Here is a 17,018-nt window from a genome sequence, read left to right on the forward strand (position 1 = left end):
TATTGAATAGGTTGTTGGAAAATGGAAATAAAACTTTTTTACTAAAAAAAAAAAAAAAGATGTCACCCAAGGTACCGCTTACAAGAGTTTCTGGAGCGAGTAACCGATCAGAATGAATGACTATGTCCCTTCCAGCTCTATTCCGATTGACTGGTTGATCGATAGAACACAAATATTTCTCCTGCAGAGAGAAAGCACTCTCTGCTTTGTAGATTTGTTACACGTACCATTCTGTATGCAGCTGAAGCTCAAACACTTTGGCCACCAAATGAGAAGGGAGGACTCCTTGAAACAGACGTTGGCAAAGACGGAAGACAACAGGAGAAGAGGACGGCAAAGGATGAGATGGCGAGGTAGTGTCGTTGACACAAAGAACATGAATTTGGGCAAACTGTGGAGGCAGTGGAGCAGTGGTAGGATTCAGCCGGCTCGGGCCGATTTGGGTGAATCGGTTGTTAAATTGCTGGTTGGCCCCGCCCCTTCCCTTCCTGCCCTGCCCCTTTCAGCAGTCCCTACATGCCCTGTTTTGGCTCCAAGGTAAGTGCAGGGAGGCCTACTAGGCCCAAAACGGGGCGCGGGGGGTGCGGTGCGGCCACTCCGCAGCCCGTTTTTGCTCCCAGGAGGCTGCAGGGAGGCCTACTAGGCCTAAAATGGGACATGGGGGGCATCCCCCCACATCCCGTTTTTGCTCCTGGGGGTGCAGGAGGCTGAGTACCACCTGTCACACCCCCTGGCCATGCCCACCCTGGCTAGGCCCAGCCAGCCAGTCTTTAGGCCAGAGAACCGGTTGTTAAATTATTTGAATCCCACCACTGCAGTGGAGGATGAGGTGGGAGGAAGAGGACTGGTCTGCTATGGTCCGTAGCACACAAGTATTTATTTATTTATTTATTTATTCAAATTTTTATACCGCCCTATCTCCCGAAGGACTCAGGGCGGTTCACAGCCAGATAAAAACATGCAAATAATACAGGTTAAAAACAACAATTAAAAAACTTATTAATTAGGCCAAATTAAAAATATCACTAGAATAAAATAATATAAAACCCCATTAAAAACTAAATTTAAAAACTAAAACCCTAGGCTAGCCCTGCGCAAATAAATAGATGTGTCTTAAGCTCGCGGCGGAAGGTTCGGAGGTCAGGAAGTTGACGAAGCCCTGGGGGAAGCTCGTTCCAGAGGGTGGGAGCCCCCACAGAGAAAACACTTCCTCTGGGTGTCGCCAGTCGGCACTGCCTGGCGGACGGCACCCTAAGGAGTCCCTCTCTGTGAGAGCGTACGGGTCGGTGGGAGGCGATCGGTGGCAGTAGGCGGTCCCGTAAATAACCCGGCCCTATGCCATGGAGCGCTTTAAAGATGGTAACCAAGACCTTGAAGCGCACCCGAAAGGCCACAGGTAGCCAGTGCAGCCTGCGCAGGAGTGGTGTAACATGGGAGCCATGAGGGGCTCCCTCTATCACCCACGCAGCTGCATTCTGAACCAACTGAAGCCTCCGGATGCCCTTCAAGGGGAGCCCCATGTAGAGAGCGTTGCAGTAATCCAAGCGAGATGTCACGAGCGCATGAGTGACCGTGCATAAGGCATACCGGTCTAGGAAGGGGTGCAACTGGTGGACCAGGCGAACCTGGTAAAAAGCTCTCCTGGAGACGGCCGTCAAATGATCTTCAAAAGACAGCTGTCCATCCAGGAGAACGCCCAAGTTGCGCACCCTTTCCATCGGGGCCAATAACTCGCCCCCAACAGTCAACTGCGGATGCGACTGACTGTACTGGGGTGCCGGCATCCACAGCCACTCCGTCTTAGAGGGATTGAGCTTGAGCCTGTTTCTCCCCATCCAGACCTGTACGGCTTCCAGACACCGGGAGAGCACTTCGACGGCTTCGTAGTGACTGAACCACAAGAAACCTTTTTGCATGAACTTTAATAACTTCAATGTTACAACCCTTGCCAGATGTCCTTGAAGGCCAACTACCCTCCAAACCTGTTGAGGCTGCAACTCCCAGAATCTCCCAGAAGCTTGGAGGTTGCGATCCAAACCTACCTGGGTAACATCAGGTTGAGGAAAGGAAGTCAAATCCACCAATATGCATAGAGAGGAAACCGATATTTGTACCCATAGCTCAGAGGTCTGCAACCTGCGGCCCTGGAGCCGCATGTGGCTCTTTCATCCCTCTGCTGCGGCTCCCTGTCGCTCAAAATATGCGTCACAACCGCCAATGTGCGACACCCACCGGCACGCGATTTATTGAGCTTTTCGGCCCATCTTTTTTTTTTTTTTTCGGCGTTCGAAATGTTTTTGTTGCATGCAGAAATAAAAAGGTGTTTTCTCTGTCGCAGGTCATTGATTTCATAAATGCAACACACTATAGGTTTTTTTTTTATACATAGCACAAAGGTATATATGCAGTGTTATCTTCATTTTAGATGTCAAAAGGTTTTTGTGGCTCCCGGTGTTTTCTTTTCTGTGGGAAACGGGTCCAAATGGCTCTTTGAGTGTTTAAGGTTGCTGACCCCTGCCATAGATTAATCTTTAAGTTACAGACAAAGATTGCAACAAAACTCTTATCATTATCATCATCATCATCATCATATCCTCAAAACGACGCTATAGAGCACTGCATATCAGAACTAGACATAAGAACAGTTTTTTTCCAAAGGCCATCACTCTGCTAAACAAATAATTCCCTCAACACTGTCAAACTATTAACTAAATCTACACTACTATTAATCTTCTCAACGTTCCCATCACCAATCTCTTTCCACTTATGACTGTATGACTGTAACTTTTGTTGCTTATCATTAAGTGTTAAATTATACCCTATGACTATCATTAAGTGTTGTAAGTGTTGTACCTTGATGAACGTATTTTTTCTTTTATGTACACTGAGAGCCTATGCACCAAGACAAATTCCTTGTGTGTCCAATTACACTTGGCCAATACATTCTATTCTATTCTATTCTATTCTATTCTATTCTATTCTATTCTATTCTATTCTATTCTATTCTATTCTATCACAATAATCATCACCCCAGTCCTCGTGTTTTTCCCACCGGTGCAGGGTCCTCTTGCATCAATACTCTTGTCCTTTCCAAACTCAAGGATTGACAATAGGATCGAATGATGTAGCCCACAAGATATCTGATGGGGCGTGAACTAGCCACTACAAAGAGCAATAGGACCAGCCTTAGATACCCCACAGCAAAGTTCTCCAGATGTTACTGAGCTCCATTTTGCATCCTCCCCAACCCCCCACGACCTCTAGATCAGGGGGTGTCCAACCTTCGTAACTTTTAAGATCTGTGAACTTCAACTCTCAGAATACCCCCAGCAGTCACGCTGGCTGGGGAATTCTGGGAGTTAAAGTCCGTAGGTGGAAATCAAACACCATCAGAAGAGCCACAAGTTGTTCGTGTTTGCTTCAGACAACCAGCATCTACCACAAGAAAAGGGATAATCATTCTGTTGAGGAATGTTGATGAGGACAAACGAAGGACATCCCTCCTGCAATCACACCTCCTAGTTAAAGAACAGGTAGACACCATGACCAAGAAGTCTTTAGCACAGCTTCAGCTGGTGCACCAGCTGCAGTCTTACCTGGAGCAGGATACATTGAAGGTGTCACTCATGCTCTTGCTACCTCCTGATCTGATTAATGTTACTCTGCGTGTAGCTGCTTTTTGAAGATCACCTGGAACAGTGGTTCTCAACCTTTGTAGTGCTGCGACCCCTTTAATACAATTCTCCACGATGTGGCGACCCCAACCGTAATTTCTGTTTAGCAGAAATTCCCTGAAAGCGACCACGGGCTTGCCCTGATTGATCAGCTGATTGATTTCATCGCGGTGATAGGCAGCGATCTCAGCGCGCCTCAGCAGCCGCAGAAAGGGGGGAAAAACGAGAAACTTGTTTTTTTGAATTTATCGCACCTGAAGCCGTATTGGCTAGCGATCTGAACTGCTTGCGATTGCTTTGAGGACGGAGGCATTAAAGCGGAGACTCCTCCCCTATTAAGTTTATCGTGCCTGAAGCCAGATTAGGCTAGCGATTGGGAGTGATTGCAGCTGGCTTGAGAGGGAGACATCAGAGCAAAGATTTTTCTTTTTTTAATTCATCGGGCCTGAAGCCGAATTCGGCTAGCGATTTGAAGAACCTGCAGCTGGCTTGTGGAGTCAACCATTGAAGCGCGATTCTTCGACTCGTAAGTATACTTCCCATATTTCCGATGGTCTTAGGCGACCCCTGACAAATCGCAATTCAACCCCCAACGGGGTCGCGACCCACAGGTTGAGAACTGCTGACCAGGAAACTTTTGCTGATCCAGGGTGCAACAGCGAAGGTGCTTGGTGGTTGGTCTCCCTACTTACGCTGTTTCTACATGAATTACTAGCAGGTTTTCAAGTACAATTCAAGATGTTGCTGCTACCTATGGAACCTCTATAACAGGGGTGTCTAATCTTGGTAACTTTAAGATTTGTGGACTTCAACTCCCAGAATACCCCAGCAGCCATGCCAGCTGGGGGATTCTGGGAGTTGAAGTCCATAGGTCTTAAAGTTGTCAAGGTTGGATAACTCTGCTCTAAATGTTTTGTATCCGGATCTCCTACCCTGTTTCCCCGAAAATAAAACCCAACCAGAAAATAAATCCTTGCATGATTTTTTTCAGGATGCTCATAATATAAGCCCTACCCACAAAATAAGCCCCAGTTAAGATTGTCAGCCAGATGGATGCAATTAGTACCACATTTTCCTCCAAAATAAGACCTAACCAGAAAATAAGCCCTAATGCATCTTTTGGAGCAAAAATTAATATAAGACCTGGTCTTCTTTTCGGGGGAAACACGGTAATTTCCACCACTGTTACCTGAAAAATAGGGAGGACCGACTAAAGATCCACATCTACCACAAAATAAGATGTGAAGAGATTTCCGAGTGAGCATTTTCTGTAGCAGCCCCCTGTTTTCAATCGGCTTGCACCCAGAGAGAGCCCAAACCCCACCCTTATTTCTTTCCACAAGCTGGTGAAAATGTGGTTTTGGAGGACCGACTTAATGTGAGGCCCTTTCTTAATATTTTAGTTTTGCATTTGAAAACCTCATTTCGTTTTGATTCGTATCTTGTTCTTCAGGCTCAGTTTTTGCACAAAGACACAAAGAGTCTGGGTATTTTCAGCTGGTAAGATAAATTTTGAAAGATTGCCACGAACATAGCTTAGAAACTGGAAAACGTATTCTCTTCTTGACAATATCTATTCACCTAATTATGTGCCTTCTCGGCAAAACAACGCTTTTATAGAGAACAGGAACAAAACCTGTTGCAGTTAAAAGATTTGGCAGAGCTTGCCCGCACTCAAAACAGTTAAAACATTTAAACAGTTAAAACAGGTAGTCCTCAACTTATGACCACAATTGAACTCAAAATTTCCTTTGCTAAGTGAGATGGTTGTTAAGTGAATTTTGCCCCATTTCATGACCTTTCTTGCCAGAGACGTTAAATGAATCACTGCTATTGTTAAATTACTAACAGGGTTGTTATGTGACTCTATGAGCCGCGATGGTGCAGTGGTTAGAGTGCAGTACTGCAGGCTACTTCTGCTGCCTGCCAGCTGCCTGCAATTTGACAGTTCGAATCTCACCAGGCTCAAGGTTGACTCTGCCTTCCATCCTTCCGAGGTGGGTCAAATGAGGACCCAGATTGTTGGGGGCAAGAGACTGACTCTGTAAACCGCTTCAAGAGGGCTGTAAAAGCACTATGAAGCGGTATATAAGTCTACGTGCTATAGCTATCTGGCTTCCCCGTTGACTTTTCATGTCAGAAGGTCGCAAAAGGATCACGTGACCTTGGAACCGGCAACTGTCATAAGTACATGCCAGTTGCCAAGCGTCGGGATTTTGAACACGTGGGGATGTTTCAATGGTTGCCTTTTTTCAGCATCATTGTAACTTTGAATGGCCACTAAGCGGATGGTTGTAAGTTGAGGTCTACCTGTCCATCATTCTCATCAGACAAGACATACCTCTATTCTTTGTGTTTTCATCTACATCAGACATTATGGTCATGAAGGAGCTTTACTGACCTTCAGAGGTGAGATGTGCGACTGTAGGACATATCCATGGACATTTTCTATCTGCGATAAGTTCTTTTCAGAAATGTGGACTAATTCTGGACCTCTCACTTCATGCGTTAAACGAGGTAAAGTATGGTCATGTGGTGCATCCTCATCTTGATAATGATACTTCTGGAAGGTAGAAGGAGAAAAAAAATATGAAGGAACTGGCAGAAGAAAAACTTGAAATTTGATCATGACAAGGTAGTTTGAAGAGGTCTTTTTGAGTGGATCACACTAATGGCTAACAAAACTACCATCAATGCAGATTCACTTCACCATGTAAAATTGCTGTCAGTCCTGCCCCAATTTGGTTCTTTAGAAAAGAAAGACCCTCAACTCCATGCATAATAAATGGTATACTTTTACTGAAAGTCAAGTGGACTACAATAGAGCAAAGCCAGAACTAAATATTCGCACAGCAAATTCCTCTGATTAACTTTACCCTCCCAAGTCAGTTCCATTCCTTTGCAGGTCGATATTTTCCAATTAATTTTGAATAAATTGTTTTGGGAATGGTCTCTTCCACAGTGGGCTAGTTAATGAAGCTGTTAGCTATTACATTCTGATCTCCTGGTTTGGCCTTGACTTGTTGTCTCCGGAAAACACAATGAGTGGTCAGTTTTCCTCACCATCCAGTTCCCTCTCTCAACCCCCATAGTCAATAGCAGATTGGCAGCCTAGCATTTGCCAAGCTCAGCATAAGATAGCAGTTCTGACAACTCTTCTTGCAACCATCATTCTTAGACTGCATGGTCAGTTCCTGCTATCACCAATAGGACAATGAGAAAAGGACAACTCTAAGTGCGACCTCTAGGTATAGCTTGATGGACGTGGCTTGGTGGGTGTGGCAGGGAAGGATATTGCAAAATCTCCATTCCCACCCCACTCCAAGGGAAGGATATTGCAAAATCTCCATTCCCATTCCACTCTGGGGCCAGCCAGAGGTGGTATTTGCCAGTTCTCTGAACTACTCAAAATTTCCACTACCGGTTCTCCGAACTGCTCAAAATTTCCGCTATTGGTCCTCCGAACTGCTCAAAATTTCCACTACTGGTTCTTCAGAACTGGTCAGAACCTGCTGAAACCCATCTCTGATCTGACGGAGTCAAAGCTGGGTTTTCAACTCTCGCATTTAGGAAACTGCACGTCCTGACTCCTGCCTAGGAAAGTTTGAGTATTGCTCTCAGCTATCCTTTTGTAACAAACACGAGTGGGCTTTCTAAGTTTTGCAACCAAATTTAGTTGAAATTTCTCTCCTCGAGAACATGGACAAGAAGTATTCAGAAGCAAAACAAGAAATACTCCATGAATTTTATTTCAAGAGGAAGTCTCTTGAGATTTTAATGATAGGAATCCAGGAAGAGGATTAAAGTTTGTTACTCAATGAAACATAGACCTTCCCTCCCTCCCTCCCTCCCTCTTTTCTTTCTTTTCTTTTCTTTTCTCTTTTCTTTCCTTTCCTCTCTTCCTTTCCTTTCCTCTCCTCTCCTCTCCTCTCCTCCTCCCCTCCCCTCCCCTCCCTTCCTTTCCTTTCCTTTCCTTTCCCTTTCCTTTCCTTTCCTTTCTTTCCCTTCCCTTCCCTCTCTTCCTTTCCTTTCCTCTCCTTCTTTCCTTTCCTTTCCTTTCCTTTCCATCACTCTGCTAAACAAATAATTACCTCAACAATGTCAAACTATTTACTAAATCTACGCTACTATTAATCTTCTCATCGTTTTAATCACCAATCTCTTTCCACTTATGACTGTAACTTTTTGTTGCTATCATTAAGGGTTAAATTGCAACCTATGACCATCATTTGTGTTGTAAATGTTGTACCTTTGATGAAGGTATTTTTTTTCTTTTTCTTTTCTTTTATGTACACTGAGAGCATATGCACCAAAACAAATTCCTTGTGTGTCCAATCACACTTGGCCAATAAATTCTATTCTATAAATTCTATTCTATTTCCTTTCCTTTCCTTTCCTCTTGTCTTTTCTTTTCTTTTCTTTTCTTTTCTTCTCTCTCTCTCTCTCACACACATACACAAACATACAGAGGTGGGATTCACATAATTTATCAACCGGTTCGCCCCAGCACCGAAAATGTGAGCACATACATGCGCTTTGCTTGCCTGAAAATATTTACAGACCCCTCGCATCCTGGACACAAACTGTTTCAACTACTACCCTCAAAACGACGCTATAGAGCACTGCACACCAGAACAACTAGACACAAGAACAGTTTTTTCCCGAGGGCCATCACTCTGCTAAACAAATAATTCCATCAACAGTGTCAAACTATTTACTGAATCTGCACTACTATTAATCTTCTCATAGTTCCCATCACCAATCTCTTTCCATTTATGACTGTATGACTATAACTTGTTGCTGGCAATCCTTATGATTTATATTGATATATTGACCATCAATTGTGTTGTAAATGTTGTACCTTGATGAACGTATCTTTTCTTTTATGTACACTGAGAGCATATGCACCAAGACAAATTCCTTGTGTGTCCAATCACACTTGGCCAATAAAAATTCTATTCTATTCTATTCTATTCATAGCTTAAAAAACGCAGGTGAATAGGACGGCATGGCGCCAGCCCCGCAGGTCACAACTACCAGTTCGCTTGAACTGGTACGAACCGGCTGAACCTCACCCCTGGAAACATACATTTTGACTATCACATAACTGTAAAAGCATCATGCTTCCATTCATGAGAATTCTCCAAAATTTCTCTTCAACCTTTGGGGGGGGGAAAAAATCTTAGGTTGTTCTGCCTTCAAAGAATTCCCTCTCATATGCCTTTGCTTTAGTAAAGCCAATCAGTTTAATAGCTTACGGACATATTGGATTATTTTTTTAAAAAAAAATTCCATCAAGCTTTCCTGAACTTTTATGTCTCTCCATACTGTGGAAGACCCAATATTTACCTTAAAATCGTTCCGTGAATCCAGTGTACATCTTTCTCTCCCTTTTTTAATGAAAATATGATTCCCGCTTAGGTCAAAACAAGCACAAGTATTATTAAAAGATTACAGAAAGAACTGGCTGTCCTTTTAATACAGCTGGAGGCAGGTGGGGCCATGCAATGTCCCGGGTCTGAAATGGAAAAGCTACTTCACAGAAGATGTGGGTCCCCCATTGAACTTGAAATGGTAGAAAATATTTGTGGCTTGGGTGGTAGATGTTGACAGTAGTTTGTTCCCCAAGCCTATTGTTTAGTTTCCGAACATTTTGTCACCAGGCTAAGTAAAATCTTCGGCAGAGCTTGGCTTGAAGGGCCTTGTTTTAGTTCTCTTCTGCTTTTATTGGTCTTATGTGATCAGTTGGTCATGCGACCAACTGGTCACCCCGTGAGAGGGTCACCTGGTAGTGAGATCACCCCATTGAGTGAGCGGCAAGACTAGAACTCACAGACTCCTGGTGACTGGCTAAAAGTCATCCAGCTGGCTTTCGTGACTGAGACAGGACTAGAACCAGTGGTGGGATTCAGCCAGTTCGCACCACTTCGGGAGAACCGGTTGTTAACTTTCTGAGCAGTTTAGTGAACTGGTTGGAAGAAATCATTAGGGCAGAGAACCGGTTGTTAAATTATTTGAATCCCACCATTGACTAGAACTCACAGTCTCCTGGTGACTGGCTCAAAGTCACTCAGGTGGCTTTCATGGCTAAGGTAGGACTAGAACTCTCAGACGCCTGGTGACTTGCCCAAAGTCACTCAGCTGGCTTTCATGGCTAAGGTAGGACTAGAACTCTCAGCCACCTGGTGATTGGCCCAAAGTCACTTAGCTGGCTTTCATGGCTAAGGTAGGACTAGAACTCACAGTTTCCTGGTAACTGGCCCCAAATCACCCAGCTGGCTTTTGTGCTTGAGACAGGACTAGAACTCACAGACTCCTGGTGACTGGCTAAAAGTCATCCAGCTGGCTTTCGTGCCTGAGACAGGACTAGAACTCACAGTCTCCTGGTGCTTGGCCCAACAGGCTTTCACCTCTGAGGTGAAACTACAACTCACAGGCTCCCACTTTCTAGCCTGACACTTTCACCACCAACTTCACCACTAGGCCAAACTGGCTCTCGACTTCAAGTTGTCCTGCCGATTTTTGTGTCTGTTTTGGGGAGAAGAATAAGCAAGGTTGTCGATCCCTTGTCTTAGAGGTGGAGAAGGTAGGCAAGGCTTCTCTTGAAACAAGCCAACTTCTCCCCATAATTAGCTGCCGTTGCCCTTCTACGCACGGGCCTGTGCACGCTTGCACACACTACTACTCACAGGCTTCACAAAAGAACAGGTGGAGAATAAATGATAATTACAAATCATTGCCTACTACTACCAGGGCATCGTGTGCTGCCAACCAAAACAGATATTTTAAAGCCTCTATAATTAACTCTAATAGCGCAGCACAGATTGTTCTACTGTGAGTACTTCACAGAATTGTGGCCGTTCTTGAAACAAAACTTCCTCACCAGAACAAAAGCCAAACAAAATTCAATTCTGTTTGTACAAAATCGTTAAACAGAAGCTGCCATGTTGCAACCCGGCTCTCCAGCTTTGGAGCTGATTATTATTATTATTACTGCCATGGTTCTCCAAAAAGAAAGCCGGGTCTTATTTTCTTTTGACCCCCGAAAAAACAGCTAGGCCTTGTTTCTGGAGGGTTCGAATTATTGGCTCACTCGTGGTGGTGGCACCGACAGCCCCACCCAGCAGGAGCCCGCTGCTAGCCCACTTCTTCTGCGGCCGCTTGCCGCCACTCGCATGCATTGCCCTGGCCTCGGATCCAGAGCTCTGTTATCGGCTGGAGATTTTATTTATTTTATTTATTTTATTAGATTTTTATACCGCCCTTCTCCCGAAGGACTCAGGGCGGTGTACAGCCAAATAATAAAAACCCCACAATATACAGATTAAAACAAAACTTAAAACCAAGCATATTACATAAATGGCCGAAATTTAAAACAATCTAAAACCTTAAAATACATAAAAAAAACCCAATTAAAATTTAATAAAACTTTTAAGCCAGTCCCGCTTGAATAAATAAATGGGTTTTCAGCTCATGGCGAAAGGTCCAGAGATCAGGCAATTGGCGTAAACCAGAGGGAAGTTTGTTCCAGAGAGTAGGAGCTCCAACAGAGAAGGCCCTACCCCTGGGGGCCGCCAGCCGACATTGTTTGGCGGACGGCACCCTGAGTAGACCCTCTCTGTGTGAGCGTACGGGTCGGTGGGAGGCATAAGGTAACAGCAGGTGGTCCCATAAGTACCCGGATCCTAAGCCATGGAGCGCTTTAAAGGTGGTAACCAAGATCTTAAAGCGCACCCGAAAGACCACAGGAAGCCAGTGCAGGCTGCGCAGGAGTGGTGTTACATGGGAGCAACGAGTGGCTCCCACTATTACCGTGCAGCTGCATTCTGAACTAGCTGAAGCCTCCGGGTGTACTTCAAGGGCAGCCCCATGTAGAGAGCATTGCAATAATCCAAACGAGATGCCTTCCAGCAGGCATCTGAAGGCAAAACAGAGGCTGGGGCAATGCATGCAAGTGGCGGCAAGCGGACGCAGAAGAAGCGGCTGCAGAAGGTGAGGCAGGTGTCGGGATGTGCGAGGCCTGGTAAGTAGGGCAGCTCCACCCCCTGCTTATTTTTTACCTGTGTGCTTCGCCCCACCCCCTGCTCGGATGGGCAGGGTCTTAATTAGGGTTAATTTTGTGGGTGGGGCTTAATTTGATCGCATGCGCTACAAAAACATGATAGGGCGATTAAAATCTCTTCTAGCCAACTCTTCATTTGCTGCCAAAAGTTTTTGCTTGGTCAAAATAGAAGCTAAGTCAGAATTTTTCTTATTGGGAATGATCTTAATCTTCTCGTTCCCTGGCATTAACATAATATGACATAATAACAGAGTTGGAAAGGACCTTGGAGGCCTTCTAGTCCAACCCCCTGCCCAGGCAGGAAACCCTACACCATCTCAGTCAGATGGTTATCCAACATCTTCTTAAAAATTTCCAGTGTTGGAGCATTCACAACTTCTGAAGGCAAGTTGTTCCACTGATTAATTGTTCTAACTGTCAGGAAATTTCTCCTTAGTTCTCGGTTGCTTCTCTCCTTGATTAGTTTCCACCCATTGCTTCTTGTCCTGCCCTCAGGTGCTTTGGAGAATAGCTTGACTCCCTCTTCTTTGTGGCAGCCCCTGAGATATTGGAACACTGCTATCATGTCTCCCTTAGTCCTTCTTTTCATTAAACTAGACATACCGAGTTCCTGCAACCGTTCTTCATATGTTTTACAAAAAAAATACGTTTTACAACGTTCTACAAAACTCCGCCAAGCAACAATCAGAACTGAGATTTGCCCAATCTTGCATTTCAAACTTTAACTCACACTGTACAGTTTTCTATCGCAACAACGCCGTTCTGCTTTGTTGTGTCCTTTGCTTTGCCTTGGTGTCATTTCAGGTTGAGAACACAAGATGGCAGAAGAACCATTGTGTTGAAGTATGATTATATTTTGGCTGAAAGAAGGAAGGGGGGAAAAAGCAACCGTGGGATGAAGGGAAATGAAAAAAAAAGTTTGCACTTTAAAAAAAAAAAGCTAAATAGATATATATGAGAGAATGACCGAGAGATACAGAAGAGGAGGAAGAGAAAAGTTCATTTTATTTAGATGGAGTTCTTTTTCTTGTTGGAAATGAGAAAGTTTCAGGATCAGAAAGTTTCACATGATCCTGGGATGCTGCTACTGCTACAACTTTATTTTATTTATTTTTATTTATTTTATTTTTATTTTTATTTATTTATTTATTTATTTATTTGATTTTTATACCGCCTTCTCCCGAAGGACTCAGGGCGGTGTACAGGCAAAATAAAAACAGACAAGAAAATATACAGTTTAAAATGCAAGATTAAAAAACTTATTATAATTAGCCTAAAAATTTAAAATATATAAAAACTAAAACCCATCTAAAATTAATAATAAAGATTTTAAAATCGATAAAATCTAAGCCAGCCCCGCACGAATGAAAAGATGTGTCTTCAGTTCGCGGCGAAAGGTCCGAAGGTCAGGTATTTGGCGTAAACCCGGGGGAAGCTCGTTCCAGAGTGTGGGAGCCCCCACAGAGAAGGACCTTCCCCTGGGGGCCGCCAGCCGACATTGCTTGGCGGACGGCACCCTGAGAAGTCCCTCTCTGTGAGAGCGTACGGGTCGGTGGGAGGCATGTGGTAACAGCAGGCGGTCCCGTAAGTACCCAGGCCCTAAGCCATTTTATTTATTTATTTGTCACAACAGTATATATAAGCATAAGAATGAAATAACTATACGATATATAAGCATATATATATATATAAGCATAAGCATGAAATAACTATACGAATTGGATACAATCAAAGGGAACATTAGGACAGGAACAGTAGGCATGCTGGTACTCTTATGCACGCCCCTTACAGACCTCTTAGGAATGGGGTGAGGTCAATAGTAGATAGTCTTTGGTTAAGGCTTTGGGGATTTTGGGAAGAGACCACAGAGTCAGGTAGTGCATTCCAGGCATTAACAACTCTGTTACTGAAGTCATATTTTCTGCAATCAAGATTGGAACGGTTCACATTAAGCGTAAATCTATTGCGTGCTCGTGTATTGTTGTGATTGAAGCTGAAGTAGTCTTCAACAGGAAGGACATTGCAATAGATGATTCTATGAGTTAAACTCAGGTCATGTCAAAGGCGGCGGAGTTCTGAATTTTCTAAACCCAGGATTTAAAGTCTGGTGGCATAAAGTATTTTGTTGTAATCAGAGGAGTGGAGAACTCTTCTTGTAAAATATTTCTGGACACACTCAATTGTATTTATGTCAGAAATGAGATGTGAGTTCCAGACAGGCGAGCTGCATTCAAGAATTGGTCTAGCAAATGTTTTATATGATCTGAAGTCCTTCCATGGTGAAAGGATCTGTCGGAGATATCACCGTTGCCTGGGGGATGCCCAGTTGAGGGTTCCTTTTGTATCCCTGTGAAGTTATCCATCAAGGTAAAAAGGCAAAGGTTCCCCTCGCACAAATGTGCTAGTCGTTCCTGACTTTAAGGTGTGGTGCTCATCTCCGTTTCAAAGCTGAAGAGCCAGCGCTGTCTGAAGACGTCTCCGTGGTCATGTGACCGGCATGACTCAACGCCAAAGGCGCACGGAACGCTGTTCCCTTCCCACCAAAGGTGCTCCCTATTTTTCTCCTTGCATTTTTTACCTGCTTTCGAACTGCTAGGTTGGCAGAAGCTGGGACAAGAAATGGGAGCTCGCCCTGTTACGCGGCGCTGGGGATTTGAACCGCTGAACTGCCGACCTTTCGATCGACAAGCTCAGCCACTGAGCCACCGTGTCCCTTCATCAAAGTGGTGCCCAAAATGGTACCAGAGCGGTTGCCCGCTTTTGAAACGCTGTGTCGGCGTGAGCTAGAGCACGTGACAGGAGCTCACCCTGTCCCGGGGCAGCAACTGGATATCCAACGTGAGCCTGCCGATTGACAGCCGATGTCCTAACCTTGTGAGCCACTACGCATTCTGGTTGCCAACTGTCCGCAGTTTGATAATGTAACTATGGGGGAGTCCACAAGGGCCATAAGTGCAAGGCCCCATTGTAACTTCGAACGATCACGAAACGAATAGTTTGAAGTCAAGGAGTGCCTGCGTGGAAGCGTACTTAACGATTCCTAGGCAGCGGTAACTGTAAAATCGAAATAAGAGCCTGCTGTAAAAATGCATTTGGGAATCACTGCCAGAAATATCTCTCTGAAACAGGCAGATGGATCCATTACACCCTCTGACACAATTAGATTGTTATAAGAGATGTCTGTTTTAGGCGCTGAAAAGATGAGTAATAAAACTAGCCCACTGGATCCAGCCTTAGAGTAAACTCATGCAAACCAATGAGAGATAAGTTATCTTAATTATCATCTTACTTGCCTTATTTAACAGAATAATAGAGTCAGAAGGAAACTTGGATGTCTTCTAGTCCAGAGTTCCCCAATCTTTCTGGGTTGGTTGGTGGTCTGGAGGAGTGGAGGGGCAGGCGCCTTTAACACACACGTGCACACACATGAACGGGGTTGCAAATGCAGGATACTCACAACAATGGTAAGACCCGTGCGGTGACATTAGGGCTCACGCGGCGTTGGCGGTGACACTAGCACACTGGCCAGCCACTCATGCAGCCCATTGGCCAACAGGCCATGGCCCAGTAGCGGGCCATGCCCCACAGGTTGGAGACAGTGGTGAAATCTGAACCAGTTTGCTACCAGTTAGCTGGCCGTGCATGAGTGGTAAATGTGTGCTGCACATTTAAAAAGCCGTCGAACCGGTAGTTAAAAAAACCTATGATCCCACAATCAGCTGCGCTGCGCGGTTTAGCTTTCCTAGAAAGCAGGATTTCCTGTTTTCTAGTGAAGCTAAACCGTGTGGCACAGCTGATCGTTGGAGCGTAGCTTTTTTAAACTACCGGTTCAACTGCTTTTTAAATGTGCAGCACGTGTTTGGTGCACACTGCACATGCGCACGCAGCACAGCTTTTTAAACTACCGGTTCAACTGCTTTTAAATGTGCAGCACGTGTTTGGTGCACACTGCACATGCGCACGCAGCACAGCTTTTTAAACTACGGTTCAACTGCTTTTAAATGTGCAGCACGTGTTTTGCACACTGCACATGCGCACGCAGCACAGCTTTTTAAACTACGGTTCAACTGCTTTTAAATGTGCAGCACGTGTTTGGTGCACACTGCACATGCGCACGCAGCACAGCTTTTTAAACTACCGGTTCAACTGCTTTTTAAATGTGCAGCACGTGTTTGGTGCACACTGCACATGCGCACGCAGCACAGCTTTTTAAACTACTGGGTTGTCATCTGTATCTTCTTGTCCTGCCTTCAGGTGCTTTGAAGAATACATTGACCCCTCTTCCTTGTAAGAAGAACTTATTTTAATAGCTCTGGTTGAAGGACCGTGTTTGGATCAATACAGGCTGCAATTGTCATAAATACATGTATGGTTGCCAAGCACCCATTTTATGATCACATGACCATGGGGATGCTGCAGCGACTGAAAGTGTGAGGGCTGGTTGTAAGTCACTTTTTTTAGTACTGCTGTACTGGTTATTAAACGGATGGTTGTAAGTCAAGGACTAGCTATTGTGGGACAAGAGCAGGCATAGCTGGAGGGGGTGGAGTAAAATGCATCATCAGTTTAGAGTCCTTGCATTGCCACCATAGATTTAAGTCCCAGCCCCTTTGACTTCCACTGACTTTTATCTAGCGTCAATTTATTATTGACCATTAATTGACTAGTATCTTGTGATTACTAGTCACGTTAGAAGAGCCAAAGCACTTCTCGGTTAAAAGGATTAACCAGTGACATCACAGTTGCCTGGAAGGCACCCATTGGAGGCTCCTTTCACAACCCCACTAAGCTGATCACCGAAGTGATACCTATCTATCTATTCATGGTCTCCCACTTTCAAACTGCTGAATCAGCAGGAGCTGCAGCAAGTGACGGGAGCTCATCCCATCCTGAAGCAGCAACCAGGTCTCAAACATCAGCCTGCCAATCATCATACCAGCATCCTAATCACATGAGCTACCGTACTCCTTCTATCTTGTGAATGTCTTGTGAATACATTTGAATAAACCTTCTGTGCTTCTTGTGATCTCTCGGCCGCTGGCCCCTCCAGCAGCCAAATCAGAGGAGGAGGAAGAGGAGGAGGAGGAGGAGGAGGAGGGGGGGGAAGGAGGAGGAGGCGTGGGAGTCAGGGTCAGCATCGAGGCAACCTGAGAGCTCTGAAGGGGAAGAGGGAATGGAGCTGGCAGAGAGAGAGACAGAGGTGGAGCCTGGGCCATCCGTCACCCCTCAGATGGAGAGTCAACAGCCCCCAGGTCTGGAGGTGGCTGATGAGGAAGAGGAGG

The 17,018-nt window shown here is 44.9% G+C and overlaps 1 protein-coding gene across 1 annotated transcript in view; it reads right to left on the minus strand.

Annotated features, from left to right (window-relative positions):
* The window catches only part of DLG2 (discs large MAGUK scaffold protein 2), a 1,438,267-nt gene that overhangs the window by 646,146 nt on the left and 775,103 nt on the right, over positions 1–17,018 (minus strand). The window contains exon 7 of the mRNA XM_058186296.1: positions 6,076–6,237. Coding sequence (XP_058042279.1) covers positions 6,076–6,237 — 162 coding nt within the window. The remainder of the gene's footprint in view (positions 1–6,075; positions 6,238–17,018) is intronic.

The sequence above is a fragment of the Ahaetulla prasina genome, chromosome 5 (genome assembly GCF_028640845.1).
Source record: "Ahaetulla prasina isolate Xishuangbanna chromosome 5, ASM2864084v1, whole genome shotgun sequence".
Taxonomy (NCBI): Eukaryota; Metazoa; Chordata; class Lepidosauria; order Squamata; family Colubridae; genus Ahaetulla; species Ahaetulla prasina.